At 40.9% G+C, this 23,282-nt stretch overlaps 1 protein-coding gene across 3 annotated transcripts in view; it reads right to left on the bottom strand.

Annotated features, from left to right (window-relative positions):
* CTTNBP2 (cortactin binding protein 2) overlaps positions 1-23,282 on the bottom strand; it is a 132,011-nt gene that overhangs the window by 97,750 nt on the left and 10,979 nt on the right. For all 3 annotated transcript variants that reach the window (XR_012087413.2, XM_073000529.2, XM_073000530.2), the window contains exon 2: positions 20,215-20,322. Coding sequence is in view for 2 of the 3 variants with exons in the window: in XM_073000529.2 (XP_072856630.2) it covers positions 20,215-20,322 (108 nt within the window). In the remaining variant the exon portion in view is untranslated. The remainder of the gene's footprint in view (positions 1-20,214; positions 20,323-23,282) is intronic.

Genomic DNA, 23,282 nt, shown 5'->3' with positions numbered 1-23,282 from the left:
TCCTAGCTATTACTAGTAGCTACCATGGCTAACAGTGAGGTATAATAGGAGCTGTCATCCAGCATCATGTAGTGGGGGCACAAGATTCTGTTGTTAGTCTGTGGAACTCCTTGCCACAGGATGTGGTGATGGCATTAAAAGAGGACTGGATGGATTCCTGGAGGAAAAGTCCACTGCAGGTTACAAGCTGGAGATGTACAATCTCCAGGCTTAAAAGTAAGGTACCTCAAAATGCCAGATGCAGGGGAGGGGTATCAGGAGACATGTATCTAGTTGTCTTGTGTGCTCCCAGAGACATCTGGTTGGGCCACTGTGAGATTACAGGAAGCTGGACTAGATGGGCCCTTGGCCTGATCCAACAGGAAATGATGGCAGCCATAGAAAGGGGACAGCATGGCTGAGTGACTGGAGTCCTGAACAAGAGCACTCCAATTAGGAGGGAAGAATACATTGCAACACTTTGTGGCAGGCCCCACTTGCCTCCACACAGAATAAGCATCACAACTATCCAACAGGTAGTATTTATTGTTGCATGGATGTTATGGATTGGAAATCGATGCATTTTGAAGCAGCTGCGGTGCGTATTATCAACAGCTATGGCCATGCCTCATTGTACAAGCCAAAACTAGGGCCCTGACTCTGTAGTCCAAACAATCTATCTTTGTATTTTCTGATAAAAGAAGTGCCAAAAGAATGATGCTATTATAAAAAGAGGAGGCTTATTTGACTGACTCATTTGCTTCAACTACCAGAGATTCACTTCATAAACTCTTTCTACCTTCTTTGTACACTCAAAGGCACCAATCCCCTCAAATATGGGTGGATTTGCAGGTCATTGGGAACCAGATCTTAGAAAACCTACTTTTTGGATGACATTTTCCAGGACCCTGAAAAAACCCTAGAAAAAAGGAGATGGATTAAGTGGAAAAGAGCCCAGATGGAGAGCTCCTCAAAGACTGGGAAAGCCTGATTAACCACAGGATTTGGCAAAATCCTGTGTTGGTCTTGGCAGTAGAACATGCTCTAACTCACAGGCCTCAATCAAAAGTGAACCTACTTACTGTCTGCAATCTGACTAGAATTCACAGCCTGGTCCTTTCATCTCATGTTGTGCTTTGAGCTACAAATTTGTGATTCTTATAACCAAGACATTCGTGTTAACAGAAACTACAGCCAGTCACGTAAAAGGTGACTATGACAAAGGTGATGATGTTTAAGAACCTGCTGCATAAATAGTTATGGCACAAACCTATGTATTGTGTTGTGTTAAATAACCCTAATGTTGGGGGCGGCTCGTTACGGACAGGGCACACTGGATCTCAAATAGTCATGTTTGGGCACATGATGTAGAAACTCCCACAAACACTTTCCCCCCAACTTTTTTGGAATTATACCATAGTAAATTAAATAATGCAACAATTTGCAGTAGTTAAACTGCAGTACTGTACTGCAATTAAGATTGCTTATGATCCAAGTTCAATTCTAACAGGCTCAGGTAACTGGCTCATGGTTGACTCAGCCTTCCATCCTTTTGAGGTTGGTAACTTGAATACTCTGCTCGCCAGGCTATGGTGACACAATGTGCAGCCTGCATAATTAAACTGCAAACCACCCAGAGTGCTTTAAGCGCTATGCGGTGGTATATAAGCAACACACTTTGTTTTGCTTTTTTTTTTTTTTTTTGTCTTCTCTGACATCCAAAACCTCCTGGGCAGGCACCTCACTCTGCCTAATAATAGGGCCTACCCTGTTTAAGAGAGAATTGTGAACCTCTTATTATTATTATTGCTTTTACTGTTTTTAACAGGGTAATTTACTGCAGCAAAGGATTACATTTCCTCACTTTTGTTCCAAGAATGCAGCTAGAAAATGGCTGCAGATACATGTCCTTCCTGCTCTGTCCCAAAGACAAATCTCAGGAGACATATTGTTCTCTTAACTCAGAATAAAGCATGACTCAGACACAACGGCCTGCCATGGTCCCACTGATATCTGCTCCAGAGTAAATCTGTTTCTAAAAAATAAAATAAAATAATGGAATGGATAGGTAATTCTCTGAAGAACATTACTACGTCCACCCTCTGGGTTGTGACCCTTGTTGCCTTCTCAAGTGCCTTGTTTTTTGAACCCGTATTCCATGCCCAATAGCAAATGCATTTCTTCCTTTTAGCATTCAAATACCGCTTCACCTTTCTATCATCATTTATGCAACCTCCAAAGTGCTGTGCATATACAAGAGGGAAATATCAGCAGGCTCAGAGGAAACCCCGGAGTTTACCGAGGCATGAAAAAGCTTTAGAATTTTTTTTAAAAAGAGGGGGTGAACCTTAAAACAGCCAAATGTGGGCTGGAATGTTGGCTGACTGGCAGGAGAATGGACAGAAGTACCTTGGAAAGGGGCATGGCTGACTGGAGGCCAGAACTCAGGCACTCCACGCCACAATATTACCTTCTCTTCTGAATTCCTTCCTGATTGCCTCCATTTTCATGCACTCAGGACACCTGATCTGGGTTCCTAGCCTTGAGTCTTTGAAACTTCTCACATCCCCTTAGTTCACAGCAGGCTGCAGTACAACTTTATCTCACAATATTTCCCATTTTGTCTCTGCTATGGAATTCAGAATTGCCAGAGGACAGCGAGTGAATTTCAGAACCATATCGAAATTTAAATATGTGATTCCCCAAAAGCCTGTTGCTGTAAACTGGCCATCCTCACCCCCTCCTCCTTAGCCAGGGCTCCGTTGTCACAGGTAAAGATATCTTCCCCACCCCTGCTTCTCCAGGCTAGGAGAAGTTACATGTGCTAGAGCTCCACCTGATATGGATCTGTAATAAAAGCACAAAGAGCCGTCGCAGATACCTAGGTTAAAACCTCATTCCTAAGGTTTCACATTCAATAATGAAATGGGCTGAGATGCACTCAGAGACTTGATTCCAAAATTACACTCTTTTCCCCCCAAGACAAAAAAATATGCATATATTGAGTGTTGGAGTAATCCTTTGGGCATCTTGGATATCATGTTTTCTTGGGAAGCAATTTAGAACTGCACTACGGAGAGTACCTAAAATAAACGATGAGTAATTTATGTGTATTCATCTAAAGTGGAAACATTTTACATGCAAGCCTGACATTTCAGGAGCAGAATTGCTGACATTCCTTCAACCCACTGCCTCTGCTTCAATAAAGCATACATATAAATGCTCACGACACCAATGTAGGCTTGAATGCCTACTGTATATCATTAATTACTCTCTCACCTTGGTTGCTGTGGCAAGCTGATCTGTCCTCTTGATACTCACATGGAAAATTCATCGGAAAAGGTTTGTTCCAGAGCCAGTTCTAGCATTTGGCACAGTGATTATGGGTATGACCAACGTGATGAGGTGCTGGAGGACACAGTAGTGGGATCCCTAAGTGTGTACCTTCCCGTTAGATGTCGTGAAGGATGCTTTACCATTCACAGTATTCAAGGGATTTGGTTGTTATCTTCAGCACAAGTATGTATTGTGGGAGAGGGATGAGTGTGCAATCTTACATATGACAACTCAGAAGCAGACCCCATTAAATTTACCTGGACTAGCTTCCATGCATAGGATCACAGCCTGAAGGCATAATTTCATCAGTCCATCTTGACTCCAAGATCTGTTACTGGGTCAGTCCTAATCACCGCAGTTGTGATGGAATTAATCGTTGTCTATAGTCTGTTAAAGATCTTCTTCATCCAGGACAAACACACCCTGTTGCTGTCCTCCTCTGACATATTCCCTCCTGCCAAAAGTTTGTGCTTTTTTAAAAAACCCCAAATACACAGCAACTTTACTACTCTGAAGATGTATCCTTGGACAAACAAAAGCTTATGAAAAATAAAAACTACCAGTTAATCTTAAAGGCGCTATAAGATTTCTGGTTTAATCAATAAAGACCTAATTGCACATCTTACTGGTGCAGCAAGAGTTGAATTTGCACAAAACTGGAGAAATGCTCAAAATCTTTCAGTACAAAAATTTGAGAACAGAATCTGGCAAATGGTCCTGATAGAAAAGCTGACCAAGCAAATTAAAATACACAGAGGGGAAATAAAATAGATTAAATTTATGAAAACCTGGCAACCATTATTAACATATGGAATTAGCTCAAGAAAAGAAGAATGTGATATGGGAAGTAATTTGGATTGCTCGCATGTAATATTTTAAAAAGAATTAAGTATGTTAAAATATGAACTAGTGGATGTATAAAGAAAGACAATCTACTGAAAGAATGTGTAAGTAATGTGATAGTGTTGTACTATAATTCTACCTTGCATTGTCATACTATTGATGTTAATAAAATTTAAAATAATTATAATAATAAAGATTTCTGGTTTATCTTGTGCTACAAAAGACTAGCATAGCCACCAGCTAAATTACCTTTCTCACCAGCACAGGGGTGAAGTTAGAAAGCTCTGACAATATCACCGTACAATAATTTACAATTAATTCCCCATGTCACTGCTTTTTAAACTCAGTTTAGAAGTCCTTTCCAAGTCTTCTTAGGTTCTTGTAAATTAGGATAGATTAACACACCAAGTTCTTATTTCAGAGCAACCATTTTCAGTTCCTCTGGTAATTCCTTCATGTTGCTGCCAAAATATGAATGTGTATATATGGATATACAGATTCCAGATAACTGATGCTTCATTTCTTCATGTGTAGTTTCTCAAAGAGTGTAAAAATGACATAAAAACAATTATATGTACATTTTCTTAGCTATTATGCTTAATTTGTTTAAAACCAGAAAAGTAAACTTGCCTCTATATTCATTATAGACCTAAAAACAACTCCAGAAATACACTAAATAAGTGTTTTTAAAAGCCAAGGATAAGCCAAACTAGGTATTACAGCATTAAATATTTTCATGTGACATTATGTTATTTTACTGATAAAACAATGATTGCTACTGAATAATTCTCTGGTTATTAATATTGCTTAATTCTTTGGGCACTGCATTCTTGTAAGACACTAAGAACAAAGCAACTATCAGTATAAGGATCTGACCCAAACCAGGGAAAAAAAAGATATCCAGGGACCAAGTATCTCAGAATCTCCTTCTTTCATGCTAAAAGCTCAGGTCACCTATAGATGCCTTACACTGTGTGCCCTGTTAACTGGAAATGGAAAGAGGAATACCAACAGAGTTGTGAAACCTCCTTTCCTTTCCTTCTCCCTCCATCAATTTTCAGGAGCAATTTTATTCATTTCAAAAGTTGTTCAGGTCTCAATACTTTGTATGCCACCACTGCAGTTCCTATTGGGTTTCTCTTGTTTGTTCTGAATACCTTTGTGACAATTCTCTGCTCCTGACTTTTAAGTGCTTTGTGGATGCATTCCAAGCTGAAAATCAGGGTCTGCATTTCTTAAATAAATAAAAAGTTAACTATTTTCTGGGTGCTGTTGATTTCAGTGGGGGAGGCAAACATATGCTTGACTAGAGTGTGGCAATTATGCTCTGCTTTTGTTTCCCCTTCCAAAGAGATAAATTGCTCTGTTTCTCTCCAGCTAGTGATAAGCATACTCTGAAGAAGTACAGTCGTGCCCCGCTTAACGATTGCCCCGCATTATGATGAATCCGCTTTACGACAATGTTTTTGCGATCGCAATTGTGATTGCAAAACAATGGTCTAAATGGGGGAATTTAGCTTAGCGATGATTGGTTCCCTGCTTTGGGAACTAGTTTTCGCTTTACGATGATCAAAAACAGCTGATCATCGGGTTTTCAAAATGGCACCGGGTGCTTAAAATGGCTCCCCAATGTGCTTAGGGATGGATTCCTTGCTATACAGGCACCGAAAATGGCTGCCATATGGAGGATCTTTGCTAGATGTTGAGTTTTTACCCCATTGGAATGCACTGAACGGTTTTCAATGCGTTTCAATGAGATTTTTAATTTCTCTTTACGATGTTTTCGCTTAACAGCGATTTTCCTGGAATGGATCATCATCGTTAAGCGAGGCACCACTGTAACTATAGTGGGTCTCCCCAACTCGGTGCCTTCAAAATGTGTTATCTGCAGCTCACATAATCCCTCAAAAGCATCGCCCCTTTAGTCAGGGGAGGTTTAGATAGGGAGGGTGGAGCTGGGGAAGGCTGTGCTCAAAACAATTCACTAGAGCGTTGATGATGGCTAAAATATAACTTTGATTAAATTGCTAAGAAAGAACAGAAGATAAGTGAGAACTACCTTGGGGGAAATGATGCAATAAATATGTGTAAGAGTCCTACAACTTCTTTGAATAATGGTTTTGTTCCACACACACACCCCCCACTGCATGATCTCTTCTACAAGATGCCAATCAGAAGGATTGGGTGGGGTTGGAGATGAAAGCCAAGTTCATAGTCAATTTTGGCTGTCAACACCGCAGATTAAATTGCAGCAGGTGTCTTACAGTGCATGCTATAGAAAGCATGGCATTAGTACATGATTGGACTTTTGCTGATGGGCTGCATTCATAAATGTAATACAAAACATGGGCTTTGGAAGATGAGTGCATTCAAGTTCCATCTTCTTCCTGATTAGAAAAATCAAAATAGAAGGTATTTTTCTTGTACATCAAGGGCTGATTTATACTTGAAGCAAGAAAAAAAATCTCTGCAACTATTAGACTAGCTTTAGATCAGTTAATATAAAATCTCTGAATGCTCCTAATGGAAAGTACTCAGGACTCTATGCTGCTTATCTGTGTTTGTTCTGAAGTGGGAAATGTTCCTAATTCAGACTACAATTCCCAGAACACTTCAGGCCATGTTTAGTGTGATTTTGAGGAGCTGCAGTACAAACATGGAACTTCTCCAAGTTCTGAGCATGCACCCTGTCACTGTACAATAGCAAGTGCCCTCTCCCCAAACTCTCCATTTCTAGTTTACTAGATGGTAACTGTGCCCAGGGGTATGTTTTATTGCCCCCTTATCAATTAAGACACTTCCTTCAACAGAAGAACCCAGTAAGCATTATCAGCTGTTTTGTAACTTCAGCAATTTTGTCACTTAGAGGACTCTTACTGCACTGTGCCAGGGAATGTCCTTGAGAACATTTGGAAGTTGCAGCTGGGATTGAATTCAAGTCATTTCCACTTCTAAGAAAGCAAGGGAAGGAATATTGCTGCTGCAGCTGTTAGATTTCTGATCCAACTCAAGATGCTGACTTCAGGTTACAATTGAGCATCTTGATCATCTCACAGACAGCCCCTCTCCAAATCTTGCCCATCCATACGGAGAAAGCCTTAGTATCAGCTTCACACCTTGTACAACTCTCTGTCCTCATTGCAGACATACTGGTCCTTGTTCATAGAATCAAACTGACACTTAAGAAGCCCTGACACTGGTGTAAAAACAAATAGACTCTCAGGGACCCCAGTGATAGGAACTGGGTTTGCTTGTAAAACACTCCTAGTTACGTGCAGTAATCTTTATTGATTGATTGATTGATTGATTGATTGATTGATTGATTGATTGATTGATTGATTGATTGATTGATTGGATTTCTATCCCGCCCATCTAGGCCAAAGGTCTACTCTGAATAATGGACTAGTGCACTTAACTACAAGTGAGGACTCTGAAGTTACCCCAGTCTAGATTCCAATAAACCCTGTTTCATTTGACCTGTTATGTAACAAGTTTATGGAACAGAGGAAGGAAGAGGGGCAGGCACCCCGCTGGTACAGACAGACCAGCAGGACTACAGATTGTATGTAGAAGAGTCCTAGATTTTAACACTGGGATCTCTAGCAGGGCTGCAAAAGTCTCCTCTGTGAGATCTAACCTGGTCCACATATGTTGTACTACAAGCCCCATCTGCAGCCAGGATGCCTACTGGGCATGCTGACAGGGGTGATGGGATATGCAGTCTAACACATCAGGATCCAGGCTGAGGATGCAAGAGTAGACAGCAATGACCTAGATGAACCATCGGCATCCCTAGGTCCTCCTTTGTCTCTAAGGTAGATAAGCTGTGTCAGGAATGACAGTCTTCCTTTTCTGAAAGCTTCCAAAGTTTTCCAGCCACTTTAACAAAGCATAGATTAAAAGATACCACTATAGCATTTGGGTAAGCCTGAAATATTGCTTTTGCCAACTAAGGTCTTCTGCATAGAAGCCATTACCAACCTCACTGATTGGAGTTGCTTCACTACATTCTGATTCATGGGGCCTGGAGCCAGCCTAACAGAGGGGCTAGATGTTTTGCATCTTTGCCTACTGCATGAATTCCTGGAAGAGAAAGCTGATCCTCGCAACCTTTGAAAACTGGTTGACCACCGTGCAGCAAGCTGGAGGCCAGTCTTCATGACGCTTATGTCACAGCTTCTGGAAACAAGGACTTATTTCAACTTATTCCATGGAACCAGAGAATAAAGCATACAGGTTGTCACAAGGAACATTACATATTCCCCTTCTGTTTCAAACAGTTCTACAGACTGACAAATTCTTCTGACTATCTGCATGGGAAGCCCTGCTGCGAGATGATCTCATATCACTTGGTTTCATTTCCAGCTACTGAATAAGCTACACCAAGGTCAACCTACTCAAATGCCCGGACAGAAAGCCTAGAGGACGCTCTCAGGTGAGAGTTTTAATTTTAGAACTCAAACAAGAATTTGGAAGTGAATTTCCCTAGCTGGTTGCCACAACCGTTTTTAAATCCAATTCAATCTTGATTGATTTTCTGAGAGTCTCCAATTTTAGTTTGGATTTCGGCAGAAGTCTGTTGCACATATGACCATGGGTTTTAATAACATAGCCTTTATTTCGAAAACAACCATAGTACATGTAATTGCAATTAACAAGAAACCCATCTGCACGCCACCATGGGAGACCTCCCTGGGGGTCCCTGCCGCCGTGATCGGTGCCTTCAGAGGTTTCAAAGGGCTTTCCCCTCAACATCGGAGGAAATCTTTTGAAAGCTCCAAAGGCAGGGAGGAAGGACAGGAAATTCGAAGTTCCCGCCCTTTCTCCCTGCCTTTTTGGCTTTGGAGCCACCGAAGCTCACCCAGCACCAGGAGGCTACAGCTGGCCGGGCGCTTGGCCACTCACCCCTGGCCGCGCGGAAGCAGCGGAGCACCGGAGGCTTCTGACTGGTAAGTCCTTTTTTAAAAAAACTTGTTCTGGGTGGGTTTTGGAGGGTGGGGTTGGACTGGGGGGGTTATGTTTCTGTGGGGTTTTTTGTGTATGTGTGTTTGAGGTTTTTTTTGCAGTCCCAACACAGGACTTGTTCTATTTATTTTTATTTATTTATTTTGAAATGCTGGAATGGATTTAATTCCGTTTCCAAGCATTTCAATGGGAAATGGTACTTCGACTTACGAACTTTTCGAGGGACGAACGTCCTTCCAGAACGGATTAAGTTCGTAAGTTGAGGGCCCACTGTACCTGACTAGCCCAGTGGTTTTTCCTACTTTCTTCAGTTTAAGCTTGGGTTTTGCTATAAGAAGCTGATGATCAGAGCCACAATTAGCTCCAGGTTTTGTTTTTGCTGACTGTATAGAGCTTCTCCATCTTTGGCTGCAGAGAACATAATCAAGCTGATTTCAGTACAGTGGTGGCTCGCTTTACGATCGCTACGTTTAACGACAAAATTGCATTAAGATGAACTTTTTGCGATCGCTTTTGCGATCACTTTACGATGTTTCCTATGGGGGAATTTCACTTTGTGATGATCGGTTCCCTGCTTCGGGAACCAATTTCTTGCAAAACAATGATTTTCAGACAGATGATCAGTGGTTTCAAAATGGCCGCCGGGTAAACAAAACGGTCCCCCGCTGTTTTCTGCAACGTATTCCTCGCTGCACAGGCAGCGAAAATGGCTGCCCTATGGAGGATCTTCGCTGGACGGTGAGTTTCCAGCCCATCGGAACACATTAAACGGGTTTTAATGCGTTTCTATGGGCTTTTTAATTTTGCTTTACGACGTTTTTGTTCTACAGCGATTTCACTGGAATGAATTAACGTCGTAATGTGAGGCACCACTGTATTGCCTATCTGGTGATGTCCATGTGTAGAGTCGCCTTTTGTGTTGTTGGAAATGACTGTTTCTGATGACCAGCTTGTTCTCTTGACAAAACTCTATTAGCCTTTACCCTGCTTCATTTTGAACTCCAAGGCCAAACTTCCTTGTTGTTCCTTTTATCTCTTGACTCCCTACTTTAGGATTCCTGTCCCCTATAATGACAAGAACATATTTCCTTGATGTCAGTTCTAGAAGGTGTTGTAAGTCTTCATAAAATTGGTCAATTTCAGTTTCCTCAGCATTGGTGGTTGGTGCATAAACTTGGATTACTGTGATGTTGAAAGGTCTGCCTTGGATTCGTATTGAAATCATTCTATCATTTTTGAGATTGTATCCCAGTACAACTTTTCCCACTCTTTTGTTGACTATGAGGGCTACTCCATTTCTTCTACGGGCTTCTTTCCCATAATAGTAGATATGATAATCGTCTGAATTGAATCTGCCCATTCCCGTCCATTTTAGTTCACTGATGCCCAGGATTGTCAATGTTTATTCTTGCCATCTCCTGTTTGACCACATCCAACATACCAAGATTCATAGATCTTACATTCCAGGTTCCTATGCAGTTTTTTTTTTTTTTTTTTTTTTGCAGCATCGGACTTTCCTTTCACTTTCAGGTACATCCATGGCTGAGCGTCCTTTCGGCTTTGGCCCAACCACTTCATTAGCTCTGGAGCTACTTGTCATTGTCCACCACTTTTCCTCAGTAGCATGTTGGATGCCTTCTGACCTGATGGGCTCATCTTCCAGCATCATGTCTTTTAGCCTTTTGTTTCTGTCCATGGAGTTTTCTTGGCAAAGATATTGGAGCAGCGTCCCAGTTCCTGCTCCAGGTGGATTGCCTTTAGTCATAACTCTCCACGGCATAGCCCATAGCTTCTCTGACTTACTCAACCCCCTTCACCATGACAAGGCAGCAACCCGTGAAGGGAATTTAGTTGTTAAGTTGTGTCTGACTCTTCGTGACCCCATGGACCAGAGCATGCCAGGCCCTCCTGTCTTTCACTGCCTCCTGGGAGTGGGGTCAAATTCATGTTCGTAGCTTCGATGACACTGTCCAACCATCTCGTCCTCTGTCAGCCCCTTCTCCTCTTGCCTTCTCACTTTCCTAACATCAGGGTCTTTTCCAGGGAGATTTCTCTTCTCATGAGACGGCTAAAGTACTGAAGCCTCAGTTTCAGGATTCAATTCCAAAGCATCAATTTTTTTGCAGTCAGCCTTCTTTATGGTCCAGCTCTCACTTCCATACATCACTATAGAAAAAACCATAGCTTTGACTATGCAGACCTTTGTCAGCAACATGAGGTCTCTGCTTTTTAAGATGCTGTCTATGTTTGTCATCGCTTTCCTCCCAAGAAGCAGGCATCTTTTAATTTCGTGGCTTTTAATTTTTCCAGCACACCTCCTAATAAAAGTTATTTTTGCTGATTATATTCTCTTAGCCAAGAAACAACTATCTTCTATTTTTTTTTCTATTTTCCAACATCCTGACAGAGTGGCAGCCTTAAAAACAGTGGTGGCTGATGGTTCCATTTTCAGGGGTGCTCTGAATGCATGCTTGGTTTTAGTCAGCACTATGCTGGACTTCTTAAAATGCTGCCCTTATTCAGGGTACAGGTTTAAGTACCTGGTTAGCTTCTTTACAGGACAGACTAAAAACCAAAACGGATCCACAACAGAGCCAAAAACAGAGCCACCAATAACCATGGTTCTTAAGGTTTATCTATGGGATTTTCTGATTGTATTGGGCCAGCAGTTCATTAACTACCTTACAGTAGAAAAAGAGAGAAAAGGGGCTTAACAAGATTCTTTCTATGTGAACAATATTTCACATTCTAGCTTGCTGGTAACTAGTAACATTATTGTTATACATCAGTTTATAAGTCTTATTTAATTCACACTACTGAAATTCAAAAACATTTCAGAAAGCTTCCAAAATACTAAGATTTGTCCCTTTCCCCACATTTGATCAAAATCTCTGTGCTTTCTATGGGGGAAATGGAAGGGTAGGGCTTCCAAATTTCGCAAAGATTTCCCTCTCTAGCATCTGAACACAAATAACTCTAAACCACGGTTAATATTGACAATGGAAAGGGGATGCTCTCCAGAGTACACATGGCATGTAATGGAGCCTAGTTCTCCATTCACAACCCATAGTCTTCCAAGAAAGAGAACTGTGTTAGCAGTGGGCAGAATCCTGAAGAGATGGTCGCAGTGAGTGGAGCTTCAAGGACAAGGCAGGAGAGGTACAGCACTCCTCAAATTTAAAAAACAACCCCCTCTAGCCACAAGCCACCTGTCTGTGATAGTGTTGCCATTAAAAACCTATAATATTCCATTTTCCAGTAACCATTCACCATCTGTATGGCATTTTATGGATCATTTTTCTAACATTTACTGTTATGATGTGGGTACGTCAGGACTACACAGAGATTCTAAGACAAAAGTAATCTGGAAACTCCTGAGACCAGCTGAAGTACTATGTGGAAAGTTATATTATTATTATTATTATTATTATTATTATTATTATTATTATTATTATTATTATTATTATTATTATTATTATTATTATTATTATTATTATTATTATTATTATTTGCTTTGAAGGGATTAAATGGAGTAATGCCATAATTTATGCATATGAGACAGCGGAAGATCAAGAAACTGCAGGTTGTACAAAAGAAGTGTTTTGGGTTACATTCTGGAATGCTTACTGTAGTTGGTGAATACAGAGGAACGAATAGTGGCTTCAGTGGAAATAAACTGTTGGTATTTTGGTGAAGCAAAACAATAATTACCAAGAATATTAAATAAAAACTCATGATTTTTGTTATTAAACCTGCCTGCCAGCATACCTGATTGTTGGGATAGCCCATAGCTACAGCAAGTTGCACTCAAATCTTGCTTTGTTATCAAACTGTGGCTCAAGCCAATCTCCCTTTGTCATATTTATGTAAGTCAACAAACTGGTTTACTGCTAACAGGGTGTGAAACATTCACCCTTTGTCCTTTCATATTTGAGGAATAGAGACAGCATAAAAGCCTGGTTCAGTCATGTGGACAGCATATGCATTTGTGATTACATGTGGGTAAGCAACGATACGTATGTACATGTTTCATAATGGCTTTGATCCTGATTGTGAATGTGACTTTGCTATGTCACTCTGACCCAGGCCAAAATGCAGATGCTACAAGATGTCACTGTTTCGGATGGATGGTGTGTGACAAAGGACTTACCTAGGCTTGAGATAATGTGAAGGAATAATTCAAATGTTTCCACCACCCTCAGACAGCTCTTGCTTGATTTCTACCAGTTCTATCAACATTTTTTAATGCTTCATGTCACATCTAAAAACTAACTCTAGCTGTAAAGCACAAAGTGCACCACACACAGTCAGAATGTGCATACACAAACACACGCACACATTGAAAGCCTTATGTATACAACACTTATTTCACTTACATATCTCAGCACTCTCTAACTTATAAACATGGAGCATCTTCAAGAAACACAACCAAATATGGAATAGAATGTATATTATAACATCCCATGTTCATTTTTAAAGTATAAAGTTTAAACAGCACTGTAGCAGTCCAAACTGATTTCTAACATGATGCTTGTCTTCTGTAAGCTACAATGTCAACAACCCCAAACCATAATTCTGCCAATAATTTCTAAGTAGACAAAAGACATGATCTTAATATCTGCTTAGATACTTTAGATCTGTCATTTTGAAGTACATATTTTCCAGAATCTTTACCTGACTCTTTCCAGTACTTAAATAAAAACATTATCACATACAGAATGATTTCCAGTCTGTTTAGACTGAAAGAAATGACATTTACTGTATTAGAGAATCCTGCAACAGAAATAAAAGGGAATAGGGTGGAATCCAATGAGGTTTTCCTGCTGAAGGAACTACAGTGGTGCCTTGCTAGACAATTGCCTCACGGGACGAAAAACCTGCAAGACGATTGCTTTTTGTGATCACTATGGTGCCCCGCAAGACTTTTTTTCTATGACCGTGCTTCTCAAGACTTTTTTTTGAGACCAATGCTTCGCAATCCTTTTTTTTTTTAAGACTGATGCTTTGCAAGACTTTTTTTTAGACTGATGCATAGGGAACCGCACAAGAGTTTTTCACAAAACAACAATATTCGCGGAACGAATTACAATCATCTTGTGAGGCACCACTGTACTTCCATCTGTGGACCAGAAAGGGGATTGGGTACTTCTCTCCCTCCGCTATTTACCTTCCACATGTGATCTAGGAAGTTGGGGGACGCTCCAGAGCAGATTTTGCAGGTGGGAGTTGTGGGGAGCTGTGGTAAGGGAAGAAAATGTCCCTTTGTGTGAATGGATCTATTTACATTCTTAACATATATGTTTTGACAAATTATAGACAGCCTTTCATTTCCAGCAGGGAAATAAAACAAAAGCAGACTGGAAAATAAAATAATAAGAAAAACACATTAAAATCTGTCCTTGAAAAACAACAGCAAAGCAGTCAAATATCTCCTTTGAAATGACTGAGAACAGCTTGCAGTCAAAAATGCCTAGGCCAACAAACATGCTGAAAGTTATTATTGGATGCACTTCACACAAGGAGAGCATCTGATTTCAGAAGGGAAGTTGTACCACATGGTGGACTGACTACAACCTCCAGAATCCCTGATCATGTGGCCGCTGAGCCCTGTCCTCTGGTCAAGTTCACTAGTGATCTTGGGAATTAAGAGTCCAGTTCCACCACCGCCCGATCTCTTCCCTTTGTGAACTGGTAGCACTCACATTCTACTGATTTCAACTGGAACCATGTTCAATTTAGTCTGAATGCATCCCCATAGCAATATATAGCTTTTGTAAACAGTGATTTCCTTTGTTCTGCATGAACAGAATTAATGTTCTTCCCTGCTTTTTTAAAAATAAAACTGTTTCCTGCTTCTAAAAGGCAATTTGCAGAAATGACTGTCATGAAAAACTCCATTGACATTAACTTTGTAATAAATATCAACCTCCACCTGACACAATTTCTTCTACACTCATATTCCCTTACAATGTTGAAGATAGAACAATCCATCTCTTTTCTCCCTATCTGCATGACAGAACATGAGGAGAAATCTAAATTTATTTTGAAAAGCAAACTCATGCTTGCAGAGCTCTTAAGATGAAAAAGTAATTGGAAATGTGAAAAGCAATAAAGTCATGCAAACATTCCCAGCTAAAACTGATATATTTTAAAAAATAAAATAGTTAATAATTTAATTAGTTCTGGAAATAATTTATTGACCCTGTATTTATCCATTCTTTCTCTATTATCTACTGTAAATATTAAAGCAAAGGGTGTGATCTAACCCAATATGCAAGAAACATCTGCACACAGAGGAATCACCTGTACATAGAGAGGAATGGGACGAGGCTCTAGCTTATTTAATACATAATTATCATTATCACCATCCATCAAGAAACTGGCAAATGGGCGAGATGACGGTTTCAGTTGCCCTTTGAAACCAAGGCTTGCTAGCTTGTACCTGGATTAAGTAGCCCAGCAGCAGTGAGAGAATTTGCCTGGAAGATTTTGCCATCTGTGTCTCATTTTTGCAAGAAGGAATTTTCAAGGCCAAAACCTCACATCTTACATTAGCTAATTAGCAGAACTGGTTTCAGCTGAAGTGAAGGGAGGGGAGGAAGTGAAGTTACTTGAAAGGAGTTACTCTGTTCAATAAAATTTGGGATGACTTGAGGCCTGATTGGTGAATTCTCTTAAATGATCTAGAAAGGGGAATGAAGGGCATAAAAATGGAAAGAGAACTTCCTTAGTTTAGTCTGGTCTTTCTTAGGAGAATGCTATGCTCACCTGCCACTTTGTTACTTGATTCATATTCTGCATATGTTCTGGAGCCATGTTGAAGTTCTACTTGAATGTAAATATTAGCTTAGGATAGTTAACATTCCTATTTTCTGTGGCAAATGTTATGAAATTGGCTTTGCCTCAATACATTTGAATACTTATTTGCTCCACAACTTTTTGACTGCTTTTGGATTTTTAAAACCACACTTTGAATGACCACATCACAGAAGAACTTAAGCACTAACTCAAGTGGTCCAAATGTGAGAACAGGGATGGGAAGGAGAAACTGTCCTCTCTTCCTATAGGAGCCCATTAGAGATCAGGAGAGTCCACATTTAGCAGAAAAGATAGGAAAAATCCAACTGACAGAGGAGGTGGAGAGGGAACCAGAGGAGGACATAAATATTAGACAAGGGGGGGGGGAGGAATGAAAGATGAAGTAGGAGCTGGGATAGTAGAGGAGGAGAAGGAGGAATGAGAACTGCCTGAGGGGTGGGAATGGTTAATCCTGGACTAACGAGTGGGAAAATTTGATGGTGCCTGGAGAAAAGGAGGTACTGTTCCCTGAGAAAACGGTCATATTGGGAGGGAACAGGAAAAACGAGAGAGAAGGAGGGTGAAAGAAAGAGTGACTTATGAAGAAGGACAGAGTGAGAGATGGAATCCCTACATGAGGTGGACCTCCTCACCAGCAGAGGTTGGGAAATGAGCCTCACCAGAGGGAGCAGCAAGCAAGACAAGCAGTGGGAAGCTTTAACTACTACTGTCCTTGCTCTGGCTGTCACTGCAGCAGGAACCCGCTTCAGGAATAGAGGGAAAGGGAGAGCAGGCCTGGGTAATGGAAGAGGCGTGTAAAGAGAAGTTTCTGGAAAGAAGTTGTTGAACCCCTTTCTCTCCCTGTTGGAGAGAGGGGAGAAGTTTGAGTCTACTGGTGCTGTTGAGATATTGTTTGAAAAGCCATTGGTAAAGGTCAACAAGCAAGATGTTTGTCCCAGTGTGTTTCTGCAGGGAGGCTTTGGGCCTTTATACCAGCAGCCATATGAATTTGGGACATTATAAACAGCACGTAAGTTTGGAACTGCCCACAAGAACTTGATGAAGATGATTTATCATCAAAAGCTCGCTATTTGTTTTGTTAATTTTATATTCTTGGTCGATTAAAGGTATCACCTGCTCCTGCCCAAATAACTACACATCAATCCATATTTTAATATAGCATGCAGCAAGCTAGGCTCAGTAACATCACTGAATGCAAGTCCTTAGTTCTGAATTTTGCCTTTCTTGGAACCCAAGCTTAGGATATCAGATTCCTTATGCTCAGATGCTCTTTACTTGCCGCTTGCACTACTGAAAATTTTTTTTCTTGTTTGCTTGTGGCAAGTGTCATACTGGATTGCCTGTAGAGAAGGACAGGCTGATCTCAGCAGCAAAACCGAGAGAATAAAACTGTTTACATGTCACATTGGGTAGTTCTTTCAACTCCATTGTTTTCTCTTTAAATTAAGACGATGCCAAAGCAGGGAAACCCTTGTAGGATTTCCCAAACTCACCCAATCTGGTCATAAATAAAACACACACTGCCCCCAAATCAAAGTTTCCTAGAAAGCATCGTACAAACATGTGCCTCATTTTGTATATCAGGAATGATGACCTTCCAGATGCAATTGGATTACAATTCCATGATCCTTCTCCCAAGGCTGTGCTATCTAGGACTGATGGGAACTGCAGGCCAACAACAGCTGGATGACTATTTATTCTCTTCCCACTGCAGCATTTTATACATTGCCCCCCACCCCGAGAATACCTTTTCTTCAAATAGCTCCAAAGTGTGGTTTTCCATAAAATGTAATTACTAGCAACTGCTTATAGGTAGCTCCGTTTATCTTCAGTCACAATGACAAACAATCCTATGCATTGTATTCTCGAAAGCTTTCACAGCTGGGATCTGATGGTTGTTGTGGGTTTTTTGGGCTCTTTGGCCATGTTCTGAAGGTTGTTCTTCCTAACATTTCGCCAGTCTCTGTGGACGGCATCTTCAGAGGACAGGAGTCAGAACAGACAACACAACATCCAGAACACGGCCAAAGAGCCCGAAAAACCCACAACAACAACCCTAATTTCCACTGTACTCAGTTGGGGCTTATACCAGGTAAGTGTCTTCAGCAGGTCAAATGGTGGCCTTCCACATGTGGTTGAAAGGCAAATCCCACTAATCTTAGCCAACAAAGCCAGTGGTGAGGAAGAACCAGTATTGCAGTCCAACACCTTTTAGAGAGCAACTTCAATACAACTAGAAAAGAATTAAAACTGACAACCACAACCCCTTCCCACAACACAATTATGTGTCTTTAATCAGATAATTGTGAAGTCTGAAGAAACTACAACACCTTAGTTGGCTCACTGGCTTAGGGCTCGCTGTATTTTCACTTGTCCTACTGCATAAATAAGGTCAAAGTGAACAAAACAGAGGAAAAACAAAACCTAATCACATCAAGTCACTGAGTATCTGTGTAAGCATGCCAATCTGAAACAAGACTCAATCTTCTGGAGAACCCTCTAGGATAGTGTCTCCCAACCTTGGGTCCCAAAATGTTCTTGAACTAAAAGTCTCAGAAGTCTTCTCCACTCGCTGTGCTGGCCAGGGGACTCAAGGTTGGGAACTACTGCTCTTCTGCCAGCTGCTTTCTCCAGATATTTTAGACTGCAAATTCCAATATCCATTGCCACTCGTTCTGCTAGCAAGGGCAATTAACATCTTTAGTTTTTGTTTTTTTTAAAGGCCAGGGCATCAGAGTGGAAGAGGATGTTCTAGGTGAATCCCTGCGTTAGGAGGACTGCTTGGGAGATTATACAAAGCCTAGTTAACAATGTATTAAGTTGGAAATGTACTTTTGCAACTCAGATTCAGCAACAAATTTGAACCAACTACACCAACCCCACTCACAATACTGGTGCACAGGGATCTCTGAAAGAGCTGTTGTCTGCTTCTGTATCATGCTTCTCTATGTATGCTCTGCCTATGTAATGCTCTAGTCTTAACAACTACATACCAGTAAGTTGTTAACTATCATTTCAGTCATTAACCACTGTACTCACCAGAGGAAGAAGGGAGCACTCTATCCCTGCCCTCCTGCATTCCTGGTTTCCTCACCTTTGTACACATGGAGGGCAATAAGTCTGAAGAAGAAGAGGTCCACTATCTGTGGAGGCTCTCCATGCAAGTTGGAACTCTGCTTTTCTAGGGTCCTGACTCATGTGGATAACCACCATGCACAGTAGGCAACTTCCTCTTTAGCTTCATTTTCTTCTAGTGCAGGAGGCAGGAAAAGAGGAGGGATGGAGCTAAATTTCTCCCCACGAAAAGACATGAATGGATGACGACTAAATAGACCTAGGAACTCTCAACCACCTAACCTAGTGACATGGTTACTGATTTTATCTTTTCTTTATCTGAAGCCAGTTTTGTATCAAATTAACTGTATTGGAAAATGTTCCTATGTTTCACTTTCTTTCTCTCTCTTTTTGTTCATTTTGTGTTATCACTTTAGGGATGCTTTATGGTCACTTCCCTTGGAAGTAACTCTCTAGGGTTTTGGGAAATGATGGTCTTCCCCCATCACTTGCTACCTGGTCTTTTGACCAGTGGAAAACTGGGATGAAACATGTGATTTTGTGCATATGAAAGAGGGGCTCACTTCCAGAGCAAGAAGGTGACAAGCAGAAAGTGTTGTCTATGTGCCATACTGAAGAAGTATGTATTTGGGGCAAGGATGAGGAACCAGTGGGCTGTAAAAGAAGCAGCCTGCATTCTGTTAGCCTTTGAGGAATTAGGCAGGGGCAACTAGCCTTTGGAGAGGGGGCAGGGAGAGAGTCATGGAGCACTCCCTCTCAATCTAACTGTAATACTGGAGAAGATAATGTAAGCATGTGCATGTGCGTGCAAAGAATATGCCCATTTTTTTTTATTTTGGACCTGTCACTGTCACATTGTTACTCACAAGAAAACGTTGAGGCTTAGCGTTACAAGGGGTTGCCCACCTCTCACTTAAGAAAAATAAGAAAACATAATAAACCTGTTCATTAGACAAAGGAAAATCTGTTCTGATACATTATGTCCTTGATACATTATGTCCTGTATACACTTGTATTGGAAAATGCATCAGATTTAATTTTTTTTTACTTCCCATCTGTCAACACTTGCATATGACTGAGTTCTTTTTGTTTTTATATATTACAGTAACAGTAGTTTCGTCTACCGGGAATATTTTAACATTCTAGATTTGAAAACTGAACCCATGGGGGGAAAAAAGGTATTAACCAGCAACATACCCTTAAAGCTTCAATGACGAGATCTCGTGCCTCCAGCTCCCCTTCCAGAACGCTCAGAAGCATCCTCAGTTCAGATCTGCTGAGGTTGTCCACATCAAACTCTCTTTTCTGCAAGACGAAGAGCAAACCCATGATTATAAAAATGTGCAAGCGGATGTATCTCCAGGCAGTGCGGCAGAAAAGTAAGAAAACGACAATGGGCAGGGAAGCCAACAATGGGATTCACTTGTGTATTTGCTGAAAATGGCAAGTGGGAGCTTGAGGCTTCCTATGACAGTAACATCAAGCGACTGCAGGACATGTGATAAACTGGAGTTTCAGAAATTACTAATCCACTTGCTGAAAATTTGGAAAAGTTACTGGGGTAGGGTTACCACTCCACTGAAGCACCACACAAAAGGGATAGTGGGAACTAAACTGCGGCAGAGATGAACACACTATAACAAAGTGAGAAAATACAGCCTTTTCATAAAGCAAGGACTGAATGTTAGCTCCTGCTTTTAAATTATGTATTTACTAACCTTTTAGTTACAGACACTTCTAGGGGAAAGCTGTAAGACTGTAAACCTTTAAAACAGTTCAAAATTGATGCACACCACAAGGTGAAGCCTCCCATGAAGTTGACTGAGGTAGCTACCACAGACAGCAGATTCTGGTTGTTGTGGAAGCACAGGAAATGGCTACTTTTTAAATTTGCTTTTATTGGCTGAAATCCTGTTTGCAGTTATGCAAATAGCATAACTTTTGAAAGGTAATTTCTGTTCTCAATACTGAATACTGAACTGTGTGATTTTGCATGCAACAGATAGTGCCCATGGAGATTTCTTAACATATGTGAATTTGCTTCCAAAAGTTACGTATTTTATGTAACTGCACAACAGGATTTCAGCCAATAAAGGACAGTAGAGCAGTTCCTGCCTTGTGTGCCTTACTAAGATACCCGGCTTGAGGTCCTTTGACTGGGGTACCATTTGCTACTGTTCCTTATGTAACAATGTTTTCACTAAATCCTGTATATACTCCTTTTTAAAAAAAACTGAGATAATTAAACACTGGGAATAAATATTTCAAGGCATAAGAACAAAGCTCAATTATTTAAGAAATTTTATTAATAAAAAGTATGGTGAATTACACAAAAGAAATGAAGATGCAAAAAAGAAAAAGAAAAAAAAGAAATACAATATAATTCAGTTCCTTGTGCTTCTAGAATAAATGTGCCACATGAATAATTCAAAGTTATGATGGAAAGACATAACAAAAAGATAAATAACACTGAACATTGTTTTTGCCTTTGTTCATACTGTAGGATAGTGATAACGTCTGTCAATGAACTGCAGATACTGTATGAGAGTCCAAATAAGTCTTGTAATTAGCCTTTCTTTCTATATATAATGCGAAGGGGGGGAAAAAAACTAAATTGCAACTAAAGGAGCAACCCTGTCTTCACCAGGAGACACAGGAAGATGCATAAGTGGGTAGTGCGGTGTAGAAGAGTGGCCTGCAGAGCTGGGACTTGGGAGATTCTGATTTGAGTCTCTCCTGCAACAATGGAACCTAGTAGGGGATCCTGGACCAGTCACTCCCTGTCTCTCTTGCAAGGTTATTGCTGCAAAAACAAAGTGTGGATGAGGTGACTCACATATCCTGTAGAACGTTCACTGGCCAAAGGTTATCGTTGGCGATGGTCCAATAGCGCCTTCCCTTTCTCCAGTTCATCTGGCCCCAGCTATTTTCTTTCCATTAAAGTCGATGGGTGGAGAAATTTAAATGGTGCCCTCTTCTCATATCCTGAGCTAGCAGGAGGGCAGATGTGGTAGCTTAATATTTTACAGTCTTGCTTTCTTACAACACAAACTGTTAGCCTGTATACCCAGGTTCCCCTATTATATCCCATCTAAGTCTAGACCTGCTTAGCTCGGTTAAGTCAAATGTCTTCAGATTAACAGGCCACACAAAGAAAGGGGTACACTATCTGTGCCACTAAATGTAATGAACCATTTGCGGTCTTAGTTTTCCTAATTAATCTGCTAGAGTCCCCTTGTTTTGAGTGAAATTATAATTTATATCCCCTGTTAAAATTATAAATTATATCACCTGTTCTTAGTAAAAAATTATGGATTAAATAGAGGTAGGGAAAGTTATTGCATTCAGCATGGCCTATGGTTCTAGGAGTTGTAGCACAACAAATGTAACTCTTTCCCACTCCAAATGAGTTTACTGATACTATCCTCAGGAAGGCAATGTCATGTGTGTATACAGGAGAAAATTACCGAACTAGTTTAAGTATGTATGTTTGTTATTACTGTTGTTTAGTCGTTAAGTTGTGTCCAACTCTTCATGACCCCCTGGACCAGAGCACGTCAGGCCCTCCTGTCTTCCACTGCCTCCCGGAGTTTGGTCAAATTCATGTTGGTCACTTTGATGACACTGTCCATCCATCTCGTCCTCTTGTCATCCCCTTCTCCTTTTGCCTTCACACTTTCCCAACATCAGGGTCTTTTCTGGGGAGATTTCTCTTTTTATGAGATGGCCAAAGTATTGGAGCCTCAGCTTCAGGATCTGTCCTTCCAGTGAGCACTCAGGGTTGATTTCCTTCAGAATGGATAGGTTTCTTCTCCTTGCAGTCCAGGGGACTCTCAAGGGCCTCTTCCAGCACCACAATTCAAAAGCATCAATTTTTCACAGTCAGCCTTCTTTGTGGTCCAGCTCTCACTTCCACACATCGCTGCTGGAAAAACCATAGCTTTGACTATGCAGACCTTTGTCGGCAAGGAGATGTCTCTGCATTTTAAAATGCTGTTTCGGTTTGTAGTCGCTTTCCTCCCAAGAAGCAGATGTCTTTTAATTTCATGGCTGCTGTCACCATCTGCAGTGATCATGGAGCCCAGGAAAGGAAAATATGTCACTGCCTCCTTATCTTTCCCTTCCATTTGCCAGGAGTTGATGGGACCAGTGGCCATTAGCAGGGGGACAATATACAGCTTTGTCATACTCCTTTCCCAATTTTGAACCAATCAGTTGTTCCATATCCAGTTTTAACTGTGGCTTGCTGGCCCACATATAGATTT

This window comes from Pogona vitticeps, chromosome 5 (assembly GCF_051106095.1).
Source record: "Pogona vitticeps strain Pit_001003342236 chromosome 5, PviZW2.1, whole genome shotgun sequence".
NCBI lineage: Eukaryota > Metazoa > Chordata > Lepidosauria > Squamata > Agamidae > Pogona > Pogona vitticeps.
Note: the sequence above shows the minus strand (reverse complement) of the source record. Positions and strands in the feature narration are given on the sequence as shown.